Consider the following 22417-nt stretch of genomic DNA (forward strand, 5'->3'; position numbering starts at 1 on the left):
CACTATATATCCTGAACTCCTTTTCTGTTCTGCTCTAGATGAGCAGAACATCCTGGCTGTTCCAGTGGTTGACCTGAAGTCAATCAGTAGCATACTCCATGATTTCTCACAGTCTCTCTATCTGATGCTAACTACAATGACAAAAAAACTAAGTGAACACTAGGGTTTGAATATGAGCTTCAAAGAAGAGGGAAAAAAACATGCACATTAATACTTTCTGCCTTCAGAATACTCTTTCCTATTCTACTGTTAGATATTGTATTTAAGAAAACTTAGACATTGCACTAGCAGAGGGGCTGAAAGATTGACTAATAGAAGGGAAGAGATCTGACATCTGTCCAGGATGAGACAATGTTCTTGAAAACTCAAGAACCTTGTTGGCATGTTGCAGTATTCATTAAAAATAAAAGGCAGTAATGGCTTTTTCATAGTAACAGCTATTGGATTGTACATTCACCAAGAAAACACATAGCAAGTGAAGCACATGCAAGCACCTAAGGATACTATATGCTAAAATCATATCATATCCCAGATCATAATGAAGTAACGAATGAGCTATTGCTGAGAGCAAAAAGGAATCCCACTGAAGTGTGTTTTTAATATACATTATATCGTTATAAATTTACTACAGAATAGACACTGATATTCTGCTATGGGCAAAGTAACCTTGCTCCTATTAGTCTGATTTAATCCTTGGAAATGAGCTCCACATTCCATCCCATTATCAGTTCAGTCTAAACTAAATTAGACTAAATAGAAAAAACTGCCACTTTAGAAAATCTCCCAAAGTTTGTGTTTCTGTATAAAGTTTATGTTCCCCAGCTGTCATAATCTCAAAGATAATCTTTACTTCAGTATTTCATTATGAAAGTTTGGCATTAAGGACAGATAGCTCAATAGTATACATTACTAAACACACAGAACACATACTTTGATTTTTTGAAGTGAAAACAACATAGCTAAAACAGAAAAGTATTTATGTTGCCTCATAAAAAGATTTAACACCAAAAAATAAAATCCCTAGCTTTTCATAGCAGTGTCACAAGATACATTGGACAAAAATTACCTCTCTGTTTTGTGCTAGTGCACAGTCTCTAGTGCTAACTATCCATCGGCTTTATCCATCATCCCATGAAATCAAGACTGTCAAGTGATGTCGCCTGTAAAGTCTCTGCTTTTAACTATCCTTTCCAGTCAGAGGATCAAATCAAAATTCCACATACTTCGAGGATCTAAGATGTACAAGGCACGTGCGTTTTTACAAGCAGCAGCCTGCTTTTGAGCCCCTCCCTTCATGCCTTCACCACTTTATTTCAACATGAACCTGCAAGTCAGCAACTGTACCCACCTATCTGCCACAGAAACTGGCACAAAAAGCAGGAGGAATCTGAAAGCTGAAAAATCACAACTGAGCTGCGAGTGAAAAAGTAGAAACAGCCTTCTCTTATTACCTTGGTTGTATCACTACATGTTTCTCCTAATATAAAAGCCAGACAGTTATGCTGCCTTTCTTTTCTAAAACAACCTATATGAAGTGGTATATTTATAACACTCACTCTGGAATAGTATTTTTATTTTCAGACAGAAAATGTGTGAGCTGCCTAAGGAGAGTTTTGTGCAAAATCACTCCAAACAGCAGCTTAATTCAAATGACTACGTGTCTCACCTCCTTCATTTATTCTCCTAAGACAATAAAGGAGAAAAAATTTCTGTAGATTTTTGTTTTGTTTTTCTTGATCTTGGATTTATATTTGCAGTTGATCATCAGTAAGTACTGGTAGCTAAATTACAACAGATCCTCTGTATGCAGTCAGCAAGGGTATGAAAGGAAAATGGCCCCACTTCCTCCCTACTACCAAAAAAAAAAAAGAAAGAAAGAAAGAAAAGGAAAAAGAGCCAAACCACAGCTTACACAACATGAATCAATGCTTCTCTTTTGGTCAGGTTTCATGGGATCCCAATGCCACAGAAATGCACAGGATTTGCCTTGCTTATTCCCTGTTTCTTTTAAACCTGCTCACGCCCTCCCCTCTGAAGTGGGTTTATAAGTGGGAACACCTGTGTTATCTTTAAAGCACTTTGGCCAAGAATAATCCAGCACGCAGAATCAGATGCTTTTTACACCTACCTGCTCAGCACAGACGCACATGTAAGCTGGCCGAGCAGTCTGGAGCCAGCAGCAATGGGCTTTGCTATCAGGCAGCTGAGTCAAAGCAGTGACTTGGCAGGGCCTGACAGACACAGCTCGGCACAAGAGGGACAGAGGCTTAAGAGCTGGTGTAGCCAGCAGGAGAAACACAGTGGAAAAGTCAGACTTGACAGGGTATGAAACACATTGACAGAAGCAGGGGAGGAGGAGAAAGTCTCCATCGTACTTGATCTGTGTTAAAACATGCAGTGGAACACCATTAAGGAGGGGATATCTTCAGGGCCTCCCTTACAGATCAAAGGCATACAACACCTTTCAACAAGCAATCCTTTATATCCTTCCTCCTCACCAAGGCTCTTTGTCCTATGCCATGAAAACCCAAACAGAACTCAAACTCTCATAGCATAAACTCTCCAGTTTTTTACTTCAGTCTTCAATACCTTCATTCACGTGACTTAAAAAAAACAAAAGGATTTTGCCTGAATGCTTAAACCATATTTCCCAATAGCTGGATCTGTTGGAAAAATCCACTGTCAATGTCAAAAATATCAACTTTGTTTATCTTTTACCAATGCCTACTGTGTGGTCAGGGTTCAGGACGATACTATAATGAAAGGAATACATAAACCAAAAGACATGCAGTGAGAAACTGTTTCTCCTTTTTTGTAGAAGGGGTGGACTGGACTAAATTTTGCGTGGTATTATTGTGTTTTAATTTAGCCTTGCAGTCACAGAACTGTGTGACGGCATCACCCATGTCCCATCCACAACCAGAAAGATACAACACGGAGGAAAGAGGTGCAGGACCTGACTTCACACAGTTATAATCTGCAGTTACACCTTCATTTGCAGATTTTACCTGTCACAGGGACATGAACTGACTGCACTTCTGAGTCTAGTAATTCTGGTCTGCAAAGAAGTTTTATAAAGATATGTTAGGCCATACACTAAGGGAAGATATTTCTCACTGCAAATCCAACACAAATGGTTTGCTGAAAAAAAATAAAAAAAGAAGATTGAAATATATTAAGTTTGGATACACAAAGTTTTTCAAGGGGCTCCTCTAACTTGTACCTGAGGTATTTTAGCTTCTGCAGCAGCAAAGGAACTAGAATAAGGATATAGGAGACATCAAACCACACATTTGTAATGATTTCTGGGCTGCTTCTATCCCAGAAGATGCTGCACTGAAGCAGCCTCCAGGTCTTTACATAGAAATCCAAAGAGATACTTTACTTCAGCCGCTTCAGAGTCTGTTTTAACCACAGTTTCAAAGGACATAAAATTTGACAGAATATGCATACGCCTAAGTAAACAATTTAATCCCAAATGCTTTTAAAGGTCATGCTTACATGATCTTAAAAGGTCTGTTCTTCAGACTCCTTAGCTGACCTCACTGGCTCTTGTACACAGCGCCAGCGCAGGGTTGGAGACCAAAGCCACAGACAGGTTAACCCTTCCAGGCTAACTCCCACAATCCCCACAGATATTAAGTTATAATAAATTATAAACATTTTCTCTGCATTAATGGGTTTTTAAAAAAATTACTATACAATTAACATTAAAATACTGTATTAAAGGTTCACATCTCACAAAAAACAGTGGCTACATGTCTCAAAAATCACCAGTTTAGACTGAAAAGCTCCTGATTTACAATTACATAATTAGCAATGAGTGAAGCTTATGGTTTCTTTCTTCCCTATGCATGCTATGGACAGGAATCTGCCACAAAATTACAGGAGAGTGATCTGAAGCTTTGCAGATTATTCATGTTGTCATTACCACACACTGCCCACACTATCAGGAAGCACTGGAAAATGAGGCACACTAGTGCAAACAAGTTGAGGAGAACTAGACCAAATAGGTCCCAAATACCTAAGTCCTATTTACAAGGAGATCATAATTGATAGACAAGCTAGTGACTTTGATGTGACAAAGGCTCACAGTAAATTCCTGAATAGGGGAGACACTAATTTATTTTTAAAATGTGTTACATTACGTAACAGATTTTTTAAAAATTAAAAAATATCCTAAACACCAAACCTGTAGCTGGTCTTTGCCTGGTGACAGCAAATTCTTATCTTCCTTTTCTAACCCAGCTGCTATGCAACAGCAGTCTCAACCCAAGCATCAGCTATGCAGCAGAACATTTTTAAATCCCTACTAGAATGCGATGTACTGTCTGGAGGATTTACACCAAACTACCCTGTTTTTCCATTAATGCTAAATTACAGTTGTGTACAAAGATGGAAAAGCAATTCCTTGCCAAAAGACAACTAAAGAATCACACTTCTTAATTTCCCTGAAAAAAAGCCACCAGAGGCTCTGTTTTTACTTTTCCCAAAATAAATGCTTGCTTTGCTTGTACTTGGAACTGGGTAACATTATATGGTCTTCACATGCATGCACTATTCTACCAAGGCATTAACATGTCAATTAAAACTTGATAATATGACATCTGTATACACATACACATGCAAATACAAGCAATATATCTGTCTTTTTCTGACAAGTTATATGAAGTCAACATTTTTCCATATTTAGGCTAATATAGACAGCCACTACACAATCCAAAACTGGCTATGCTTTTTGGGGGGTTGGGGCAGGGCACTTCTGTACTCACACAGAACTGCACTGGCTGTAACTTGTTCCCTGTCTTTCACACAGATGCTTGACTCTTCAGGAAAAAAAAGGAGAAAAGATCTAGTCTATCTGCTGGGTTGTTGAGCAGAAAAGGATTCTCAAATGAAAACAGTTGTTTGAAAGTTTCTTCATCCTTTCCCAGGAAAAGAGTCAGAGCTGTAGACCTGTCTTTGGTCTGAAATGGCCAAGAAGTTTGTGCCTAGAGGGGGCCTTCCATTAGAATCATCTTTCTGATCCTTCCTGACACCTAACTGAAAACCTCACTGCCACCCCAAAGCCTTAACTTTTGACTGACCTTCAGTTAGACCTGATACTGGAGTGGAATTACCAGAGGAGGATAACTGAGTAGGATACAGAACCTTCATACGTTAAATCACTGCTGCGTGGGTGTCCAGACATGAGTCTGGAAGAGGTCCATCCAGGGATTTTTTTTGTTTGTTTGTTTTCTGAAGGGTTAGATCATAGTCACTGCCTCCAAACACCACAAACTCAGTTTGTGCTCATGATAAGGCTGTCACTAGTAAGCAGAATCCCACTTATCAACTGGAAGGCTTGTTTCCCTTCCAATATAAGGCTTTTCCCCCCAGTCAACAACAACAACAAAAAAACCCCACAAAACCTTTTGGTGACATTAGGACCATGGTATGCGTATATCATGTTTCTATGTCTGTATCATTTTTGTTTCTGTTTATACCACAAAATTGAATCATCCTCACTGAATAGATAAGCTTAAAAAAAAACAACCCAAACATGCTCTTCAATATGGAGAAATAGTAACCTGCAAAGCACATATTTACATAATTATTAGCTTGAGATAAAAATAAATATATTGATTTTCAATATGAAGTAAAGCCAGACTCCTCAGCACTTTTCTTACAGCTCTCTTACTTACCTTGTTTCCTCATGGTCTTTTATTTGGATTTTCCTGCTTGTCTACCACTTAAATCACATTATCTGATAGTCCCTGCTCACATTTTAGAGTCCCATCCAGTTGTAATCTCAACTACTTCTGACTACAGTTAATGGTTGATGTCTATTTATATTAAAGGTGACAATGAATGTAACATTGGGATTATTAATGGTGCCCTTATAATGTTATTTGCTTTTCCACAGACCTTTTGTACTTTAACTCTGTAACTAAATACTGCCAGCAATCTTCTTGCCATTAGAATAATTTTTGAATTGCATGTCCAAGTAGAAAATGCTGCACAATAATGACAATTTATAGATGCAGCAAGTATTTCCAATAAAAACAAGCTGCCAGTTGCTTCACAAATAAAAATCCTCATGGCTCCATGACTTTCCTTTGAGTCATGGGTAAAGAGCAACTAGATGCTAGAAACTCTGAATAACCCACACACCCACGCTACATGCACCCAAAGAAGATCATTTCCCAGCAGACACTTGTGGACTCCTTACTAACGATCCAGCTGCTAATTTAGCATCTGCTCTTGCTCTCAGGTTACCAGCAGGTCCCTCCCTACCCTACAACCCAGCTCTGAATGGGTCATACTCACGCACAGCTTTGCTTCTTTAAAATACACGGGTATATTTAGCAACAGTAAGAGACTTTACACGATAAGAAAGAAGCATGGTTCAGATTAAGTAGGTAAATAAAACCCAATCAACTTAATCAAAAGCAGGTTTCATAAAACAAAAGTCTTTTTGTTCTGGTCATTTCAGGGAAAATTTGAAAGAGGGGAAAAAAGCTATAAAACTTTATCTGTAAAAAAAAATTTTTTTTGTACTGTCCCCCTTCCTTAATAAACAACTTGCTGCAGATTATTTAAACTAGATTTTTTTTTCACTAAGAAGACAAAATTTTAAAGATATTACAGGGTTTTTTTTAGTATAAAGTGAAAAATCTCATATTTTCACAAAAGTAGTTTTTTCAAAACTGGATTCAGTCATTAAAACACTAATTTTCCAGAAAAGTTGAAAGTAAACTGCCAGCAGTAAAGTTCTGAACTTCCACTCTAGACTAAGTTGGTTTTATAGATAAAAAGGTCCCTGCTGAATGCATATTACATTTAATTTCATTATTAAAAATGAACTTCCTGACTTATATAACCATATCATAAAGTTACACAACATTCACTTGTTTTATTAGGAAATTTTGAGATGGGCTGAAAAAGGTAAGATACTGAATAAAAGGTCTATTACTAAACCAATAGACCAATAAACTCTGTCTGCTCAATCTGTACATACATATTTTTTCACATTTTGACAGTGTACATGCAAATGTCACTTTGTGATAGAAATAACTTAATGAAATGAAGTATTAAATGCAAATATTAAAATAAAAATTAAAAATGAAAATATTTTTGATGTAAAAAATAAATTCTTTATCACATACTCAGGTCTCTCATTTAAGTGTACATTGATGTACTGTTCCACTACAATACATTTCTTTATGTAAAAAGTAATAAAGATGACACATTATGAATTTCAGGCTGATCTAAGCACAGAGATACATTCAGACAATAAATGAATTTATGGCAATATTTAGATCTGTATGCAGAGGTCATATGGCTTGTTATCAGTTTTATGTAATTACAAAGGTATACAGTAGACAATACATTGGTATTGTCTGAGCTTGAAAATAGCTGGAATTAGATTAAGTAAGAAAAAAATAGTAATTCTATTCCTGTCTGTATACTACCTATAAGCATAAATCAATGGAGTTTAGCTGTTTCTTATAACACAATGGTTGTAAAATTTATATATAAACATACAAAACTTTATGATTATTACTATGCCTACAAAATTTAACTTGCTATTTCATGAATAACATTTTTCTCCTTTCTTCTTCTGCAGGATAGTAATGCTCAGTGAAAGAAGAAAGAGAGAACTGAAAGGTGTCAGGGAACAAAAACCAAAAAACAAGTGGCTTGAGGAAAGCAATTTATGTAGCTGTGGACTTCTGAAACTTTCCTTTACCATATGCCCTGCTGTGTCTTTACACGTACTCCCTGGGTCTGCTCAGATTGTGACTTACTGGCCTGCTGTCATTGTAAAGACAATTTTAGAAGACCAAAGTGCTGCTTCAACCATGGGGAATCAGAGCTTTGCCGAGAGATACAAGCTTGCAAACGAGACCTGGAAGGACGGAGGAGCACAAGATCAAGCAGAGCATGGCTGTCAGATGACAAACATGGCAAAGAAAACTCCTTCCAATGCTTGTATAATGCAGCCCCCAAGAAACGATAACTTTACTCCAGATACAAGTTCAAGGACGCTGTTCTCCTCTTCTGTCATGCCACAAAATTAGAAACTCGCTAGAGAGAATTAATAAAAAAGGCCAGGAAGAATAGACTTCACTATCAAGGGACAGTTTCATTTTTTCCAAGTGTTTTTCCTAGTGAGATCTATTTACCCTGAGCTCCCAGGAACGTGCACATACTTTCCAACAATTTAAAAAAAAAAAATATGAAGACCCGAACTCCACCACTTGTGAAATCAGCAGGCAGCACTGCCAAACCACATGAACACGCTGACTGTGCTATACAAGCCAGTGGAGAATTTCAGGCAATTTTGAGTTTGCATCAGGTGTCAACATGCCTGCACCTTACTGTGCAGCAATAAAAGTTATATTCCTCGCCTCTCATCTTCTGCATGTATTTTGAGGAACACAACAGTACCACTCCTCTATGTAAAGAGAGGTTAATTGATGAACACATGGCTTCCCTGTGTACAGAAAATTTTATAATCTATAAGGTTGCATGGTCTGTCGGATCATTAGCCTCATAAATCCATGCATGACTGCAACATTTGTTCGACGTAAATAGATTGCAGAACAATTCTGGAAGGAATGGCACAGCTGTGTGACTCGGTGGACATGCTGGCTTCGGAAGCAAGGTCCCACAGGATAGCATTTATTTCCAGTATTAATCAACATATGTTGCCCAAACCACACTTTTGAATCTTCCAACCATAACTCGGTGAGAAATACGAACACATTAATTCAGAGATATGCTGCCATTTTCTAAGATTCCTAAAATAGTTACACATTTCCTTTTAAATGCCAAGAGAGCCTACCAAACCAGCAGAGTAAAAAAAAAATCTGTTTCTTTCTACAGGCAGCAAGCCACGTGCTTGCTCTCCTTTGTGCTACCCATCAGTAAGAAGGTTTGCTACCCAGATCACCTGCATGCAAAGACTAGAGCTGTGAAGGAGCATCTGCAGCCTAATCCTTCCTGACATCACTCCCAAGCAGTTGTACAGGTGCTACTCACCAACATCACACAAAAAAGCCTCCAAAACTGCTTCCTGTGTGGACTCTTCTACACCCACACAATTTAATGATGAAAAATTGAGGTATTTTCTGATAAGCACTGTGGAATAAATCACAGGTACCTTAGCAGGCACAAAAGAAACACAAAGTCTCCAATTCTCCAATTCCTGAATTTTGTAAGAAAATCTATGTCATTGCTGAAAGATAAAGCACTATTTTTAGTCTCTTAACTGTACCCGTATAGTACAGCTGAATGGCACTGAACTTCCTTTTTGGTTTTTTTTCCTACGCACATTAATGGGGAATGGCCTTTAAAAGGGAAGCAAGAGAATATATTTCCCCTTCTCAACTGTCTGGATCATTTGCTTGAAGGGTTGATCTGTACTTCAGGCTGACATGCATGTCCTCTCAAATAATGGCAGAAGAGAGCTCTCTGCTCCCAGCCATTGCATGTAGCCTCCTATTCAAATCTGGCACCAAAGTTTTGCACAGGGACACTACTTACATGACGACAGCTTAATATTCCATATACAGCACTGAGTTGTTTGTCCTGTAACAATAGAGGTGAGTGGTAACTTACATTAAAAAAAGACTCAAAACTCTTCACAGATACACCACTTTAATTAAAAGATAAACTCATGCCTTTAAAAAATAAATAAAATGAAATTTAAAAAAAATAATAAATCAATATTGTCAGTTTCTTTCCAGGCAAATTTAAGTCCTTCTATACTACTAGTACTTCTATACTTTACTACTGCAAAGAATGAAGTAGTTTCAGACATTTTTTCCTCACTATAACTTCAATATCAAACAGAATTTAAAAATCTGAAATTTTTCTCAGGTAGCAAATTGCTATATAAATAATTGGCAACTCACTGCAAGCAATATTTCTTTTCAAGTAACTCCTTATGAAAATGAAGCAGCATGGGGAATTTACGGTGTTTTTTATGGCAAGAAATCCATGGTATCTGTATAAACAGGTTTTATACTTCAGGCAGTTTTATATGTGTAAAATATTTTCCAGTAGACCTGGATCTCATTTTTAATAGGAGAAAGTGTGGTATTTAACCACATGAATGCAAAGACATTTCTTTCCAAAATAACTATGGCTAATTTCAGAATGCTCAATAATAAACAACAAACAACTATATACCTGAGCAGTACTCTTAAACATGACTGGTGCAATGGCAAGACAAGCTGTAGGCTTTATAAAAAAAATATAACCAATATTGATCTTGCAAGAAGAACAAATGAGAACAGAAACAAGTGACCTCTGTATCCTTAACCAGCATGACCAATATATTGTTAGTGAACAAGAGGTCTTTAGCTGTAGAATACTGGTGGAAAGATGGCACTTTTAAGTTTACCATCATGTAAAGAAAATCAACTATAGAAGGACAGAAGGAACACATAGAGGAATGGACAGACAACACTCCTCCATCTTTACCTAAATACCCCACCTCCTTTGTTATTTATAATAAGATACCAAATTTTTGTTACTTTAATATAAAACAAAACTGAATCTCTGTAAGGCAAGATCAAGTATTTCCCTATCTGTCCAACTGAAGACCATGTTGGTCCCTCTCATACCTGTCTGACGCAGGAGCAGACCCAGAGATTTCAGCCAAGCTGCTTGGGATTTGTACATCTCAGCCTGGCAAATGAAGCAGAGCAAGTCCAAACCCAAAGGGCTCTTCGGCTCAAAACGTGAATATTAAGGCATTGGGAGCATAGCCATGCCCAGTCTTCTCCATGCTGAACAGGTCAAATAAATTCATGCTGCTTCAGAGCAGCTGATCAAAGTTCCATTTCCAATTTTGCATTAAACAATTAGCCATTGCTTTTGCTGCTCTTCATTCTCTGACAAGTACAAACAGACTCTCTGGCTCTGTCCCATAGAGTCTAATAGACCATGGGGACAGACAGGCTCCTAGTCTGCTCAGTTCTTAGCAGTCATTTTGTACACTGCTACACTAACAGCCTTCATAAAAATTTAAGGGGAAGAAAAAAAAAAATAAGGGAAAAAAAAAAGGGTGATTCTAAGAAAAAATTTTGTCTTACATAGGGCTGGAAGCGGAAGATAGTAAATGTTACAAGAAATAGAAAGAAACATTACATCTGAGCCAGGAGAGGGAAGACCCTGTATTTTGATCCTGGTATCAAGGTAAAATCACCTGAGACATTATTATTTGTGAAATACAACTACTAAAAGCAAAGAAAATCAAAGAACAGCTTGGACCCACTGGTACTCAAATAGTCCCAAAATTCACAATTTGTCTTCTTCAGAAAGAATTCTATACCACAATTATAATCAATGTTGTCTAGAAGAGTAATGTTTCCTGATACCTGCAAAGTTGAAAACCAAGTAAATACTTGTTGCAGAATAATTAATTGCACTTTCAGGAAGGTGTTCTCTTGTTTCTTACAAATCCATATAAAAGTTGGAAGGGGAATTCAAGTATTTGCTAGGAAGTTAGGAAGAAAAGCAACTTTACTGTCATCATGACATGGTTTAATCATCAACAGGGCTGTGCTTAGGTAGTCTTTCCTGAACTATTTTATAAAGTTAGTACAATCTATAGGACTTGAGGTGAAGGGAAAAAAAAACAAACAAACAAGCAAATTAAATTGATTTTTTAAAAATGCAGTGTAAATTTTATCCTTCTCCTACCTACACAGGTGATTTGGAAAATCCAGAAATCTCTGCACTTAAAATTCTGTTAAGTAATGACTCATGTAAAAGATGACTTCTTTCAATTTTACATTTGATCCTGGATCCTCTATTCATCATATTCAACATCTGAGTTTTTCTTGTAACAGAAAAGGTAGGTTTAATAATAAGAAGCAATTCCACACCAACACATATTTAGGAATAATAAACTTGATCAGAAGATAGTAATCCTTGACGTGCTTGTGTAAGAGCAGGAATAAAAACATCTTCTGGTTTACAGAAGATATGATGGAGTTGGAGAACAATTTCCTCCCACACTCTGGTTGCTCCCTATGATCCCTATGTCAGCCTGGGCTCAGGCAAGTCTACTTTGACACACAGCCCACTGTTGGACAATTTGCAGAGCTGATTTTGAATTTGAAGAGTTGGGGGACTTACTAAGCAGAGAGTGGTCCCAGTTTGTCACCCTCAGAACAAGTCACTACCCAGGGAATGAAGCTGCACAACAGACCTTAAGAAGCCATAAAATAAGACAACAAAAAGACTCCATGTCTCAGAAAGCACAAGGCTGTGCACATCTGACAATATAACATTATTTTAACATGTGATGCTGCTCTGTGTTGTGTGACATGACCAAGTGACTCTCCAGATCATCAGAGGAAAAGAAACAGGTTATTAAAAGCAACCAAAATAAATAACTGTGTTAATTACTACACTGTCAGTTTAGCAACATGATCTGACCTAATTGTAGCTGTATTTAATTAATTGGGAGAGTCAGTCTTAGCAGCACCTGAAGGTGTCACAGTATAAAGATTTTAATCATGGCAAAAGCCAAAGGGTGGCCTCCTTCCCAAGAAGAAAGCCTTGTCCCAGCAGCAAGCATTCCTCTGAATGACCACAAGCAGCACAACCAGCCCCCTTAGAGCAGAAAAACCTGTTGACACTGAAACGTGAGCTGTACCCCCAGGGAAACCAGTAGCAATTTATTTATTATCCATAAAAAATGTAGGCTTGGTTCCAAAAGTGCCATGAGAAGTTATTCAAAAGAAAAAAAAAAAAAAACAGAAAAAATAAAACCTAACTCAAAACCACAAAAAGAAACAGAAGGAATCTGGATTTGCACCAAGATATTGCCCCCTCAACACCCTGAACCATTGTTGAGAGATTCAGAAATAAAGCACTGCCACAGGAAAAGCATATTGAGGAAAAGCATAGAAAATGTTTTTTCAACCCATTTGTCTGAAACTGTTTATTGATTTTGGAGACTGCCCTCCTGGCAAACTCAGACAAAAACAGAGGAGAAAATATATGTCCTGTGCACAGTAACAGCAGTTGTGCCATGCTCGATGTATTTATCTAGGAGGTATTTTTGCTGCCTATGCAAGATACCGACCTTAAACATAAAAAGTAAAGAAAGGAAAGTAATCTAAGCACAGAAGTAAGGAAAAAATTGAAAGAATATGGGTTTTTTTTGTAAACGAACTTCTAGTTTTATTTATCTTTTCAAACCTACTAATGCATGGAAAATGTTGTTATCACAAACAATAACTCTACATAACAAAAGATGTCTGTTTTAAAGGGTTTGAGCAGAATTTACTAGTTAATTTTTCTTTTACATCAGAAAACTGCTGCTGTAGCACCCAACAAATCTCCAGGGTGAACACTGGAGAATGCCCACCTGTGGGATGCATGGAGCAAGAAGGAATAAATGAGCTTGTAAAACAGAAGTCATCTAGATAATCTAAAACAGAGCTTTCCTCTTGTGTCCCTGGAGATATTGGCCTTGACTGAGATGATTCTGTGACTGGTGGATTTACATATACTAGAGCATGGGGACCTCCACACAACCTCAGAGGACGAACTCCTGCTCAAGCCACCACCACACCATCTCCCAGCATCACGTAACACAAATACAAAGGAGAAACATCATGTGTCCTTCCTGCCACCTCAAAAAAACAACAAACCACAACCAAAACAAGAACCCTGCCTTTTCAGAGAAAAGAGGACCAGCAGACTAAGAGGAATGATCATCAGACTTTGGAGATGGCAACAGCTCATCATCAGTGGTGCATTTGTACTCAGGCCCTTGAATTTTATTGTTCTTTAGTTTAACTAAGCCACTGAAATATGACTGAAAAGCAGTAATGTTTTTAAAAACGTTAAATTAACATTAAACATTAAAACATTTTATAAAAGGTTTTATATCATCTTGCTTATGAATAGTAACAAGAATGTTTATGGAAACAACATTTGAAAATTCAGAAAGCATCTCATCAACCACTAATGTTACCCATTTTAAATCTCTATTTGTGTGGTCTTCAAAAAAAAAAGTCATTAACCCCTGATTACTGAAAACCAACAGTTTTAGCTCCACAATAACACCCCAGTAACAGTCAATGAGCCCAACACACAAAAGGAAAGTAGGCACAGCAAACAGAGAATCACACTGATTGTTAGTCACTCTTGGTGAAAACGTAAAGTAACACTTATCTGATTAAGTACTTCTGGATAGTTTGGATTTTGCTGTTGGAACCTTAACAGTATGACTATATTTAGAACACTGATAATACAAAATGTAATTTTCTTGCTCAAGCTCCATGTCAGAGGGATGATTTTGCATGTTACCTATTTATTTTTTTGAAGAAAGGAAGTTTTCACTGTTAGTGCCACAACACGAGTGCAGCTGAGGAAGACTGTCTTTTCTCTGGCCTTTGAGACACTAGTAAGAGCTTGTTACAGAATTACCAACTACAATACAACAGCTTCAGGAATACTGAGGCTCGCATCTGTCTGGCTTCCCACTCAAAGGAAAAAGGACTTCAGGCTGCAGTGTGGTCCTAGCTATTCGGTGTAGTAAAAACTCTACTGCAAGATTAATCCTCAGCGCTTCATTGCCAAGTAAATCCTTGAATGTGGGTTCTCTGTAAGAGAGTTCCCTAATTACCTGATTGATGATTACTTAGGAGAGGGATTCTCCATTCACTCTACTGAGCTGTTCCATTTTGCACACACCACAGAGACATTGAAAGAGAAGGAGGCAGAAGAGCTCATAGACCAGCCTTAAACACTTATGCACAGGTCAACCACCTTTAATAAAAACAAGACACTGAAGAACACAGAACCAAACCCGAAAATGCAGTCTACTGGACATCCGCAAGTACCTCAGGCCAGACTGCACCTTTCCTACCTGCTTTAATGATGCTCACCATGTCTAAAAAAAAAGAATACCCAGGTTGCATCATTTTTTGACTACTAGAGAAAGCTTTGTAACTCACATTTCATCACTGAAACTATAGAGACTGACAACTCTCTTCCATACTTTCAACATTGCAAGGAACATACAAAACACAGCTTAACATACAAATACCATGCTGAATTTGCAGGAAGAAGAAATTAATTTTATGGTCCCACAGACACTTTGAATTTGGAAGCTATAGTAAGAACAAAAGAACATAGAAAAAACATTCCCAATACTTTTTTTTTTCCCTTTCTCAGGTTATGACAACTTCTCTGCACAAATGCACAGCACTTGAGGCAAGCTAATTAGCTGAGGGATTAATGAAACTGAAAAGACATATTTCCTGCTATTAGGGGACTAAAGTGGGTATGAGATGCTTTGCATCAGTGCCTTTAGAGCACAGCCCTGCCATACAGCTTTGTGACTTGTTCCTTAGGGTGGGTCAAGTCCCTGCCTCATCACTGACACTCTCATGCTGCAACTCTGACAACAGTACGCTATTCCCAGCATCACTTCCTTAATGATAAGTAGTCTGGCTCACTGGGAGACTAACAGCTCTGGAAAAACTCTCTCTATTAAGATGATTCATATCTTAATAAGCATTGTAATTTCCATGGCCTGGAAATGCAGACATTTTTAAAAGATCCTTAAATCATAATTTTAGCTGGAAACATGGATTGGAAGTCTTTGCAAGTTCCCAGTTTCTCATGCATAAACTGGCTTAACCCGCTATGGAAAAAAACAATTTCTAAAGGCCTGTCATTCTCTTAGAAGCAGCATTAAAGTATGAAAAATGAAAATTTTCATGGAAATCACAATGCCAGAGCAACACAAAAAGTGGCAGTATGGAGAACACAGTCGTTGCCAGAAAATCAAGCGTTTGCTAATGCTAACAGAGGAGCTAAAGCCCAGGGGAACACTTGTCAAGGCACTGAATTGTTATTCAGGACAAGTGAGGTACTTCCTTAACTCTGTCATAGGCCTCCTGGCTGCTTTTGGAGTTCGTCATGTAAATGTGTTCACACTTTTGCCTATATAAATTATATGGAGTCTTCTACATATATTTCTTTAAGCCAAATGAACATGTTTAGGAAGTCTTCATAAATGCTTGTGAGATAATTTAAGTATGTGACAACAGAAGTCTACATGAGGACAGATGATTAAGAATAAATACATGTATTGAGGAGATCACATATTCCTTTGAAGGGGGAAAAAAATTCTTTCATTCTGGCCATAAGCATGCATTGGGATCTGAAATACTTGGCAAAAAGAAATATACTACTTCTCTTGCAAGATTAACTACACACAAAGCAGCCATGTATTTATCGAAGTGACTTCATTATAAATATTTAGTAAGTTGCTTTTCTTTAAGGACCAGTATCTTCTCAAAGTGTACCCATGAGAGCACTTGAAACTGTAATTAATGCCCCCTTCTCTAGTGCAGCCTCCTGAAATTGACTGTTACTGGTGTAGCCGGCCCAGACAGGGTGGTAAGTAAAATCTATCCTAAAAAAATGTTCCTGCAGAGCAGTGAAATGATTCCATGAAGACTAGCAATTTGAGCAAGATGTAAATTTACAGGAGCAATACCTGAAGGAAAATGAAACTGAAATTCTAAGGGAAAGAACATGAACAACTAAGACAGGTGACAGTAACAAAGAGAAGGTTCAATTTCATCTAATAGTGGCAGGACTGGCATAAAATAGCAAGGTAAAAGAATATAAAAGATTACATAGGAAGAAAATAATGAGACACAATTGGGAGATGTGGAAAGTCAAAACAAATCCAAAATATTCTAGACATTAGAGATGAAAGAGATTTTATAGCCCCTTCATTCTCTAATGTGGCAGGTTTCTGAAAGAAAAGGGAAAAAAAATAAAGGAAAAATAAGATATGAGAAATAGGGGCCTGGACTTCAGAAGGAACTGCTGTCAGAACTGGATTGCATTGCATTTATGTTGCCATTTGTTTTACTCTTACAATTAGTATTCTTATCTTCAGTAATCCTGAGATATTAGTCATGACTGAAAATACAGACCTGTTACAGTATATTAGCCTAACAGTTTCATTCATATTGAGGTACCAAACACAGAAAAAATTGCCTTGTTTCATTCTATGTGTTAGCAAGCACAATTCTTCTGTCATTACTAACAGAGTTTTATTTAATGTGATGTATCTCCACTGACACATAAATACTTTGGGCCCAGACTGAGAGGAAGACTGGTTAGTGTTGATGGTGGTGCCAGAAAAATGCATCACAGGGAGGCTCCCTGTCTCAGATAGACACACAAGAAGTGAAGTGAATCAACTGAACTGTGCAGGAGCGGTGCAGATACAAATAATGGAACAATGTGAAGGCCAATGCCAAAAGCACGAGTGCCAGTTTAGCAGCTGGTCTAGGCAAGCTAGACAAGGCAGCAATCTTGAAAGTTTCTACCATGCAGGGATAGAACAAGGGTAAATGGCTTTAAGCTAAAAGAGAGGAGTTTTAGATGAGATATTAGGAATAAATTTTTTACCATGTGATGAGACACAGGTTTCCCAGGGAAGCTGTGCATATCCTAACCCTGTCAGTGTTCAGGGCCAGACTGGATGGGACTTTGAGGAACCTGGTCTACTGGAAGGTGTCCCTGACTACAGCAGGAGAGCTGCAATGAAATGATCTTTATGGTCCCTTTCAACCCAAACCACTCTGTGATTTTAATGCAGTGCTGCTCTACATTTCTGATTGCAGTCATTGCAATCCTTTGCCATCCAAAACTCTGCACACTACACAGAAATAATATAAATACAAAACATAGAAAACATATACAAATTGCTCAGGTATGCAATTAAAAACTAATTACATGTTTCTTTTTACCCTAAATTGTGCAATACCTGGAGGTGAGCTAGAGAGAAAACACTCATATATCCCAATTAATACAGAGGCTTTCCCTACATTTGCCAGACTCCAGAAGAAGCTTTTCTGTGCTCAGACACAGGCATGAAGATGGATCCATAAACTGCTGGCTTCTGTGGGAGATGAAGATGCCTTCAGTGGCCAGGGAAGATTCTTTGTTTTTTCCAAGGCTCCTAACAGAGCAGAACAGAACTGATACTTGAGCTTGCAGTGCCATTTATGACCAAATAAATTATGTTATGGCAAATTATGGTGAAAAAAGAAACCAACTGAAACACCCAGTGAAGATTCTCTCTGCTCCCCCTAATGAAAAACGGGCAGATACAAAAGAAAGATACTTTAAAAAGTGTATTTGTCTTTTAGTATCCATTGCATAATCACAGAGTAAATCATAACTTCTGCTGTTGCTACTGATTGTCTTAAATTCACTTTCATAAATCAAAATACATGTTCATTACATAAAGCATTATGAACTTAGTAAAGCTTTTAAAAAAACTTATGCCTAGCAATCAGTAATAACAAAATTATCGGTTCTGAAGTCTACATTTATTTTTGAAACCAAAAAATTAGAAAAACCCTGCAACACCAGCACAAAGTGCACTTTTTCCTTTGCCATTTAATAAAAAAAACCCAAACCAACAGTATCCTACATTTAAATGCATAATTTTCAAGGAGCTGTGCCATGGAATGCACATATCGATTTAGCTGCGTAAGCACACAGCAGAGCTGCTCTACCTTACACAAAATGATACATTAAAATTTGTTCACTGTTTAACAAGGGAAGGTAACTATGTTGCTGTTAATGATTTACATTGAGACAAAACAGCTCTGCCTAAATTTTTTTAGAAATTGTGAAGCTACCTTCATTTTAATCTCTCTTTCATAATTGCAAGCTAAGCCAATCAATAAGCTGGAAACATGTATAGCATAGTCTTCTGCCATGAAAAGAAGGTATTTTTGTCACAACTTCCTTAACAGCCGGAGGTCCTCAGCCACGCTCCACAGGTGCAGCTAACGTCTGGATTCGTATGGAAACCAAAAAGAACAAAGCTGTGCTCTTGCTGCACTTTCTTGACCCTAACAGATTTCATCACTGAGGGAGTAAAATCTGATTAGGGATCAAACATCTACCAGTGTCCAGTATGGATGATAGCAACTCTGAGAATTACTCAGTGACGTCCCCTGCTAACAGCATGGACACATCCAGGCTGGTGAGGTCAGACTTTAAAGAAAAGGCAACACAAAGTAATTCAAGGATGAAATGAGCACAGATAAAACAGACAGTCTCCCCATGGTGCACACCACAGTGTTGCCATCAGCTTCCACATGACCATATTAGCACCCACACACTTTGTTACATAATATCACAAGTGCATCTGCACCCTATGATTGGATTCATCTCCTTGAGCCATGTCAGCAGCATTATGACTGAAGTTAATGCAGTTACTGTAATTTCTGTTCATGAACATGATATCCGAGTCTGGCTGTGGACAAGTTTACACAGATGAAACTGGTTGCAAAGGATTCGGGAGTTTTATTCAGATATGCCTCCAGGCCCTTCTCTGAGATGCACCAATGGCATGCATTCCCATTGCTAATTAAACTTTTAAAATTAATCTTTGGATACCTAGCTGTCCACTAGCAGTTGAGACAAATTTTTAGTCAGCACTGCATCTGAATTACTCTTCAAAGTACACATGTGAATTGGCACCATAGATCTCCTCTCTTCATCAGGATTTTAGAAAGCAGCTATACTGTTACATCAACTAAATACAGAAAGGGGAGGCACCTTACATCTACCACCCTTCCTGGCAGGCTAGCCTAAAAGGTCATGATCAAACAGGTTCATTTTCAGCTAGAATTAAGTATTTTGTTTACAAAAAGAGCAGCAAGCTATGTACTACTCTGCAAGTCAAAGAGACATGGCACACACTGTTTCATTACTGCAGCACTAGCAATGGCATCTTTTCTTCGCTCCTGGCTCCCTGTACCACTTTCTGTGTAGAGTGCAAGGTTCTCTATTAAACACAAACTAAGGAAACGAAACTGAACAAAACTACTATAGCCGACTAGCACATACTTTAGAGCTGTTTCCTACTTTACTGAAAATAAATTTATGATATAAACATTTGAACTAAAAATAAAAAACCTGCTGAAGGAATCACAGTCTCTTTCAGTCTGCGCAGACAGTGTGAAGTAGAGCAGTAAATTGCTGTGAGCAGACAGTGCAGCTCTTAAAACTTGCCCAGCTTTTGGTCTGACAAAAGAGATTACTTAGGACCTCATCGTGCTGCTACTCTCGTCGTTTAATTAACGGACTAATAAATTCCACTGCTGGCATATCTTCTACTTGTCTGTTCTCTTGAACAACCCCTAACCCTCCCGCGGTTTGCACTCGGGCTGACCGCTACTTAGTGCTGCGAGAGCGGTGCCTGCCACTAAAGGCAAGAGGCACCGGTGGGAGTAGTCTCTCTGGCACCGGGGGGTTGTCTCTCACCAACCTCGGACAATTTTGGTCCGAGGTTATTATTATTTAATTCGCGGTTAGCAGTGCTCTTCCTTCCTCTGCCGCGGCCGTGCGATGGGGCTGAGACCGACGGCTGAATAAACCTTTCAAAGCCTTTTGGCAGCTGCGTCCTGGCGCTCGGACAGACGGGCGTATGGGCGAGACCTTCTGCGGCCGCGGGGGCTCCCCGCACCCTCAGCCGGACGGGTCCTCCCCGAGCCCCGCCGTGGCCCCGGCTCCGGCTCCCTCCCTGCCAGCGTCCCTTCCAGCCCCGGTGGCGCGGGTCGGGAGCTGCAAGCAGCGGCTGCCCTTTGTCCCGCAGGGCAGCCCAGAGCCACCCTCTGAAGAAAACAAACCCCGAACCGAACCGGCTCTCCGGTCTCGCAGCTGGGCCGGGGCGCCCCTCCCGCAGGGCAAAGGCGGAACAGGCACTTTCTCCTGCTCCTGACCTTTTTGCAGCCAAGCTCACCGCGCTGCCGCCCCCTGCTCTCCGCTGTGCCCCCTCCGTCCCCGGGCCGTGCTCCGAGAGGGCCGGACGCCGACACCTGCTCGGCGCCCCAGAGGGAAGCGGGACGGAGGGAATGCACCGCGGCCCGCCGGCCAGCACGGCCGCCGTCGCCGTCCGGAGCCACTCCCGCCCGTGGAGAGGAGTGGCGGCCGGTCCGACCCGGGTCCCGGCGGAGCTTACCCTGTAGGGGGTTTGCTGGCCCCGGGGCGCACGAGGGTCTCCATGGCCGGGCCCCCCTCGCCACTTCTCGGAGGACAGGCCGGTGCAAGACGCGATCCCGGCAGCGGCGAAGGTCGGAGGCGGGGGTACCGAGGAGGAGATAAGAGAGGAGAGTACAGGAGTGAGAGCCGCCCTCGCCCCCTCCCTCGCCCCCACCTTCCCCGCTCCCCGCCCCGCTGCCGGGCGGCACTGCCCGGGCCGCCGCCGCCGCCCACGGCTGCCCAGCCCGGCCGCGTGCTGCGGGCATGGATGCGCTGCCGGGGCCGCCCCCGCCCGCCTTACCCGGCCGGCCGGGAAGCGGCGCCGCGCCACGAGCCCTCACACTCGGGCTGCCCGGCCAGACCGCAGCCGGGCACGGCGGGGCCAGAGGCAGGCGGCGGAGCTCCCGGCGCGGCAGGGCTCGGCCGGCCGCTGCCCGGGCAGCGCGGGAGTGCGGGGGCGCTGCGAGCCGGTTTCCATGTGACTGCCCGTCACAAACGCAAACACGGCGGTCTCCCCCGCGGGCACTGCCGGGGCGGCCGCCCACGCCGCCCACACCACGGCGTGGGAGTGGAGGGGATGGGGTAACAGCCGGCGGACAAGAGCGGCAAAGCGACAAATCCCCACCAGCGCTTGCTCCTTTGTCTCTTTTCCCACGAACTTGGCAAACCCAGCGCTTGTTGGGCGACTGTGCCCTACACTGAGCCCCGCGAGGAGCAGAGGCTTTTCCTCAGCCTTACACCCTGGCTCTGCCGCTTACGGCCTGTTCTCGGCACCTCTGTTACAGACATTTATTTTTTTTTTCTCTCGGAGGCGGCACAAACAACTTTTAAAATTAGCAGCGGCTGTGATCAGGAAGAAGGGCTGGACGGTTGTGGGTGTCCCTGGGTTTTCCTCCTGCGGAACGAGCCCAGCATGGGGAAGGCAGCCCCACTCCCCGGGCGGTGCGGGGTGCACAGCGGCAAGTCTTCGTGGAAACGTGGGCATCGCGTTAAAATCTGTATTTTTTGTTTCAGGAATATATCCACACCCCCCCCCCCTCCCCCCCGCCTTTTTCCCAGAATATCGACTGCTACACCTGTGTGCGAAAGCAAAACCAGGCTGGAGGCAGGGAGTCTGACAGGCACTACTGTTGTGTGTGCACTCAGCCCGGCACGCCTGGCGTTGGGCAGCCTAGCTTCTCCAGGAATTTCAGGAGTTTCTCTGCTCCTCTCCTTTTGTGTCACGTTGCTTTCCCGCCCACAGTGGGACGATGGCAGAGACAACAGGCAGGTCAGGCCACCAGCTAACACCGGAACCAGGAGCAGGCTACAGTGAAGTTAAAGTTACAGTAAGAAATCCGAATGAGGAACTGAGCTGCTGCTTTACATG

General features: G+C 40.7%; 1 protein-coding gene across 2 annotated transcripts in view; it reads right to left on the reverse strand.

Moving 5' to 3' along the window:
* Positions 1–21537, reverse strand: part of LOC107216002 (protein cordon-bleu-like) — a 58801-nt gene extending 37264 nt beyond the window's left edge. The window contains exons 1-2 of one of the 2 annotated variants that reach the window (XM_033512162.1): positions 21350–21537; positions 21029–21091 (exon numbers count right to left, since the gene is read on the reverse strand). In XM_033512162.1, the coding sequence (XP_033368053.1) occupies positions 21029–21072 (44 nt within the window). In that variant the 5' untranslated portion in view covers positions 21073–21091; positions 21350–21537. Of the gene's footprint in view, positions 1–21028; positions 21225–21349 lie in introns of those variants that run through there. The other variant, XM_033512160.1, reaches the window with a different exon arrangement.
* Positions 21538–22417: the final 880 nt, after the last annotated feature.

Source organism: Parus major, chromosome 2, assembly GCF_001522545.3.
Source record: "Parus major isolate Abel chromosome 2, Parus_major1.1, whole genome shotgun sequence".
Taxonomy (NCBI): Eukaryota; Metazoa; Chordata; class Aves; order Passeriformes; family Paridae; genus Parus; species Parus major.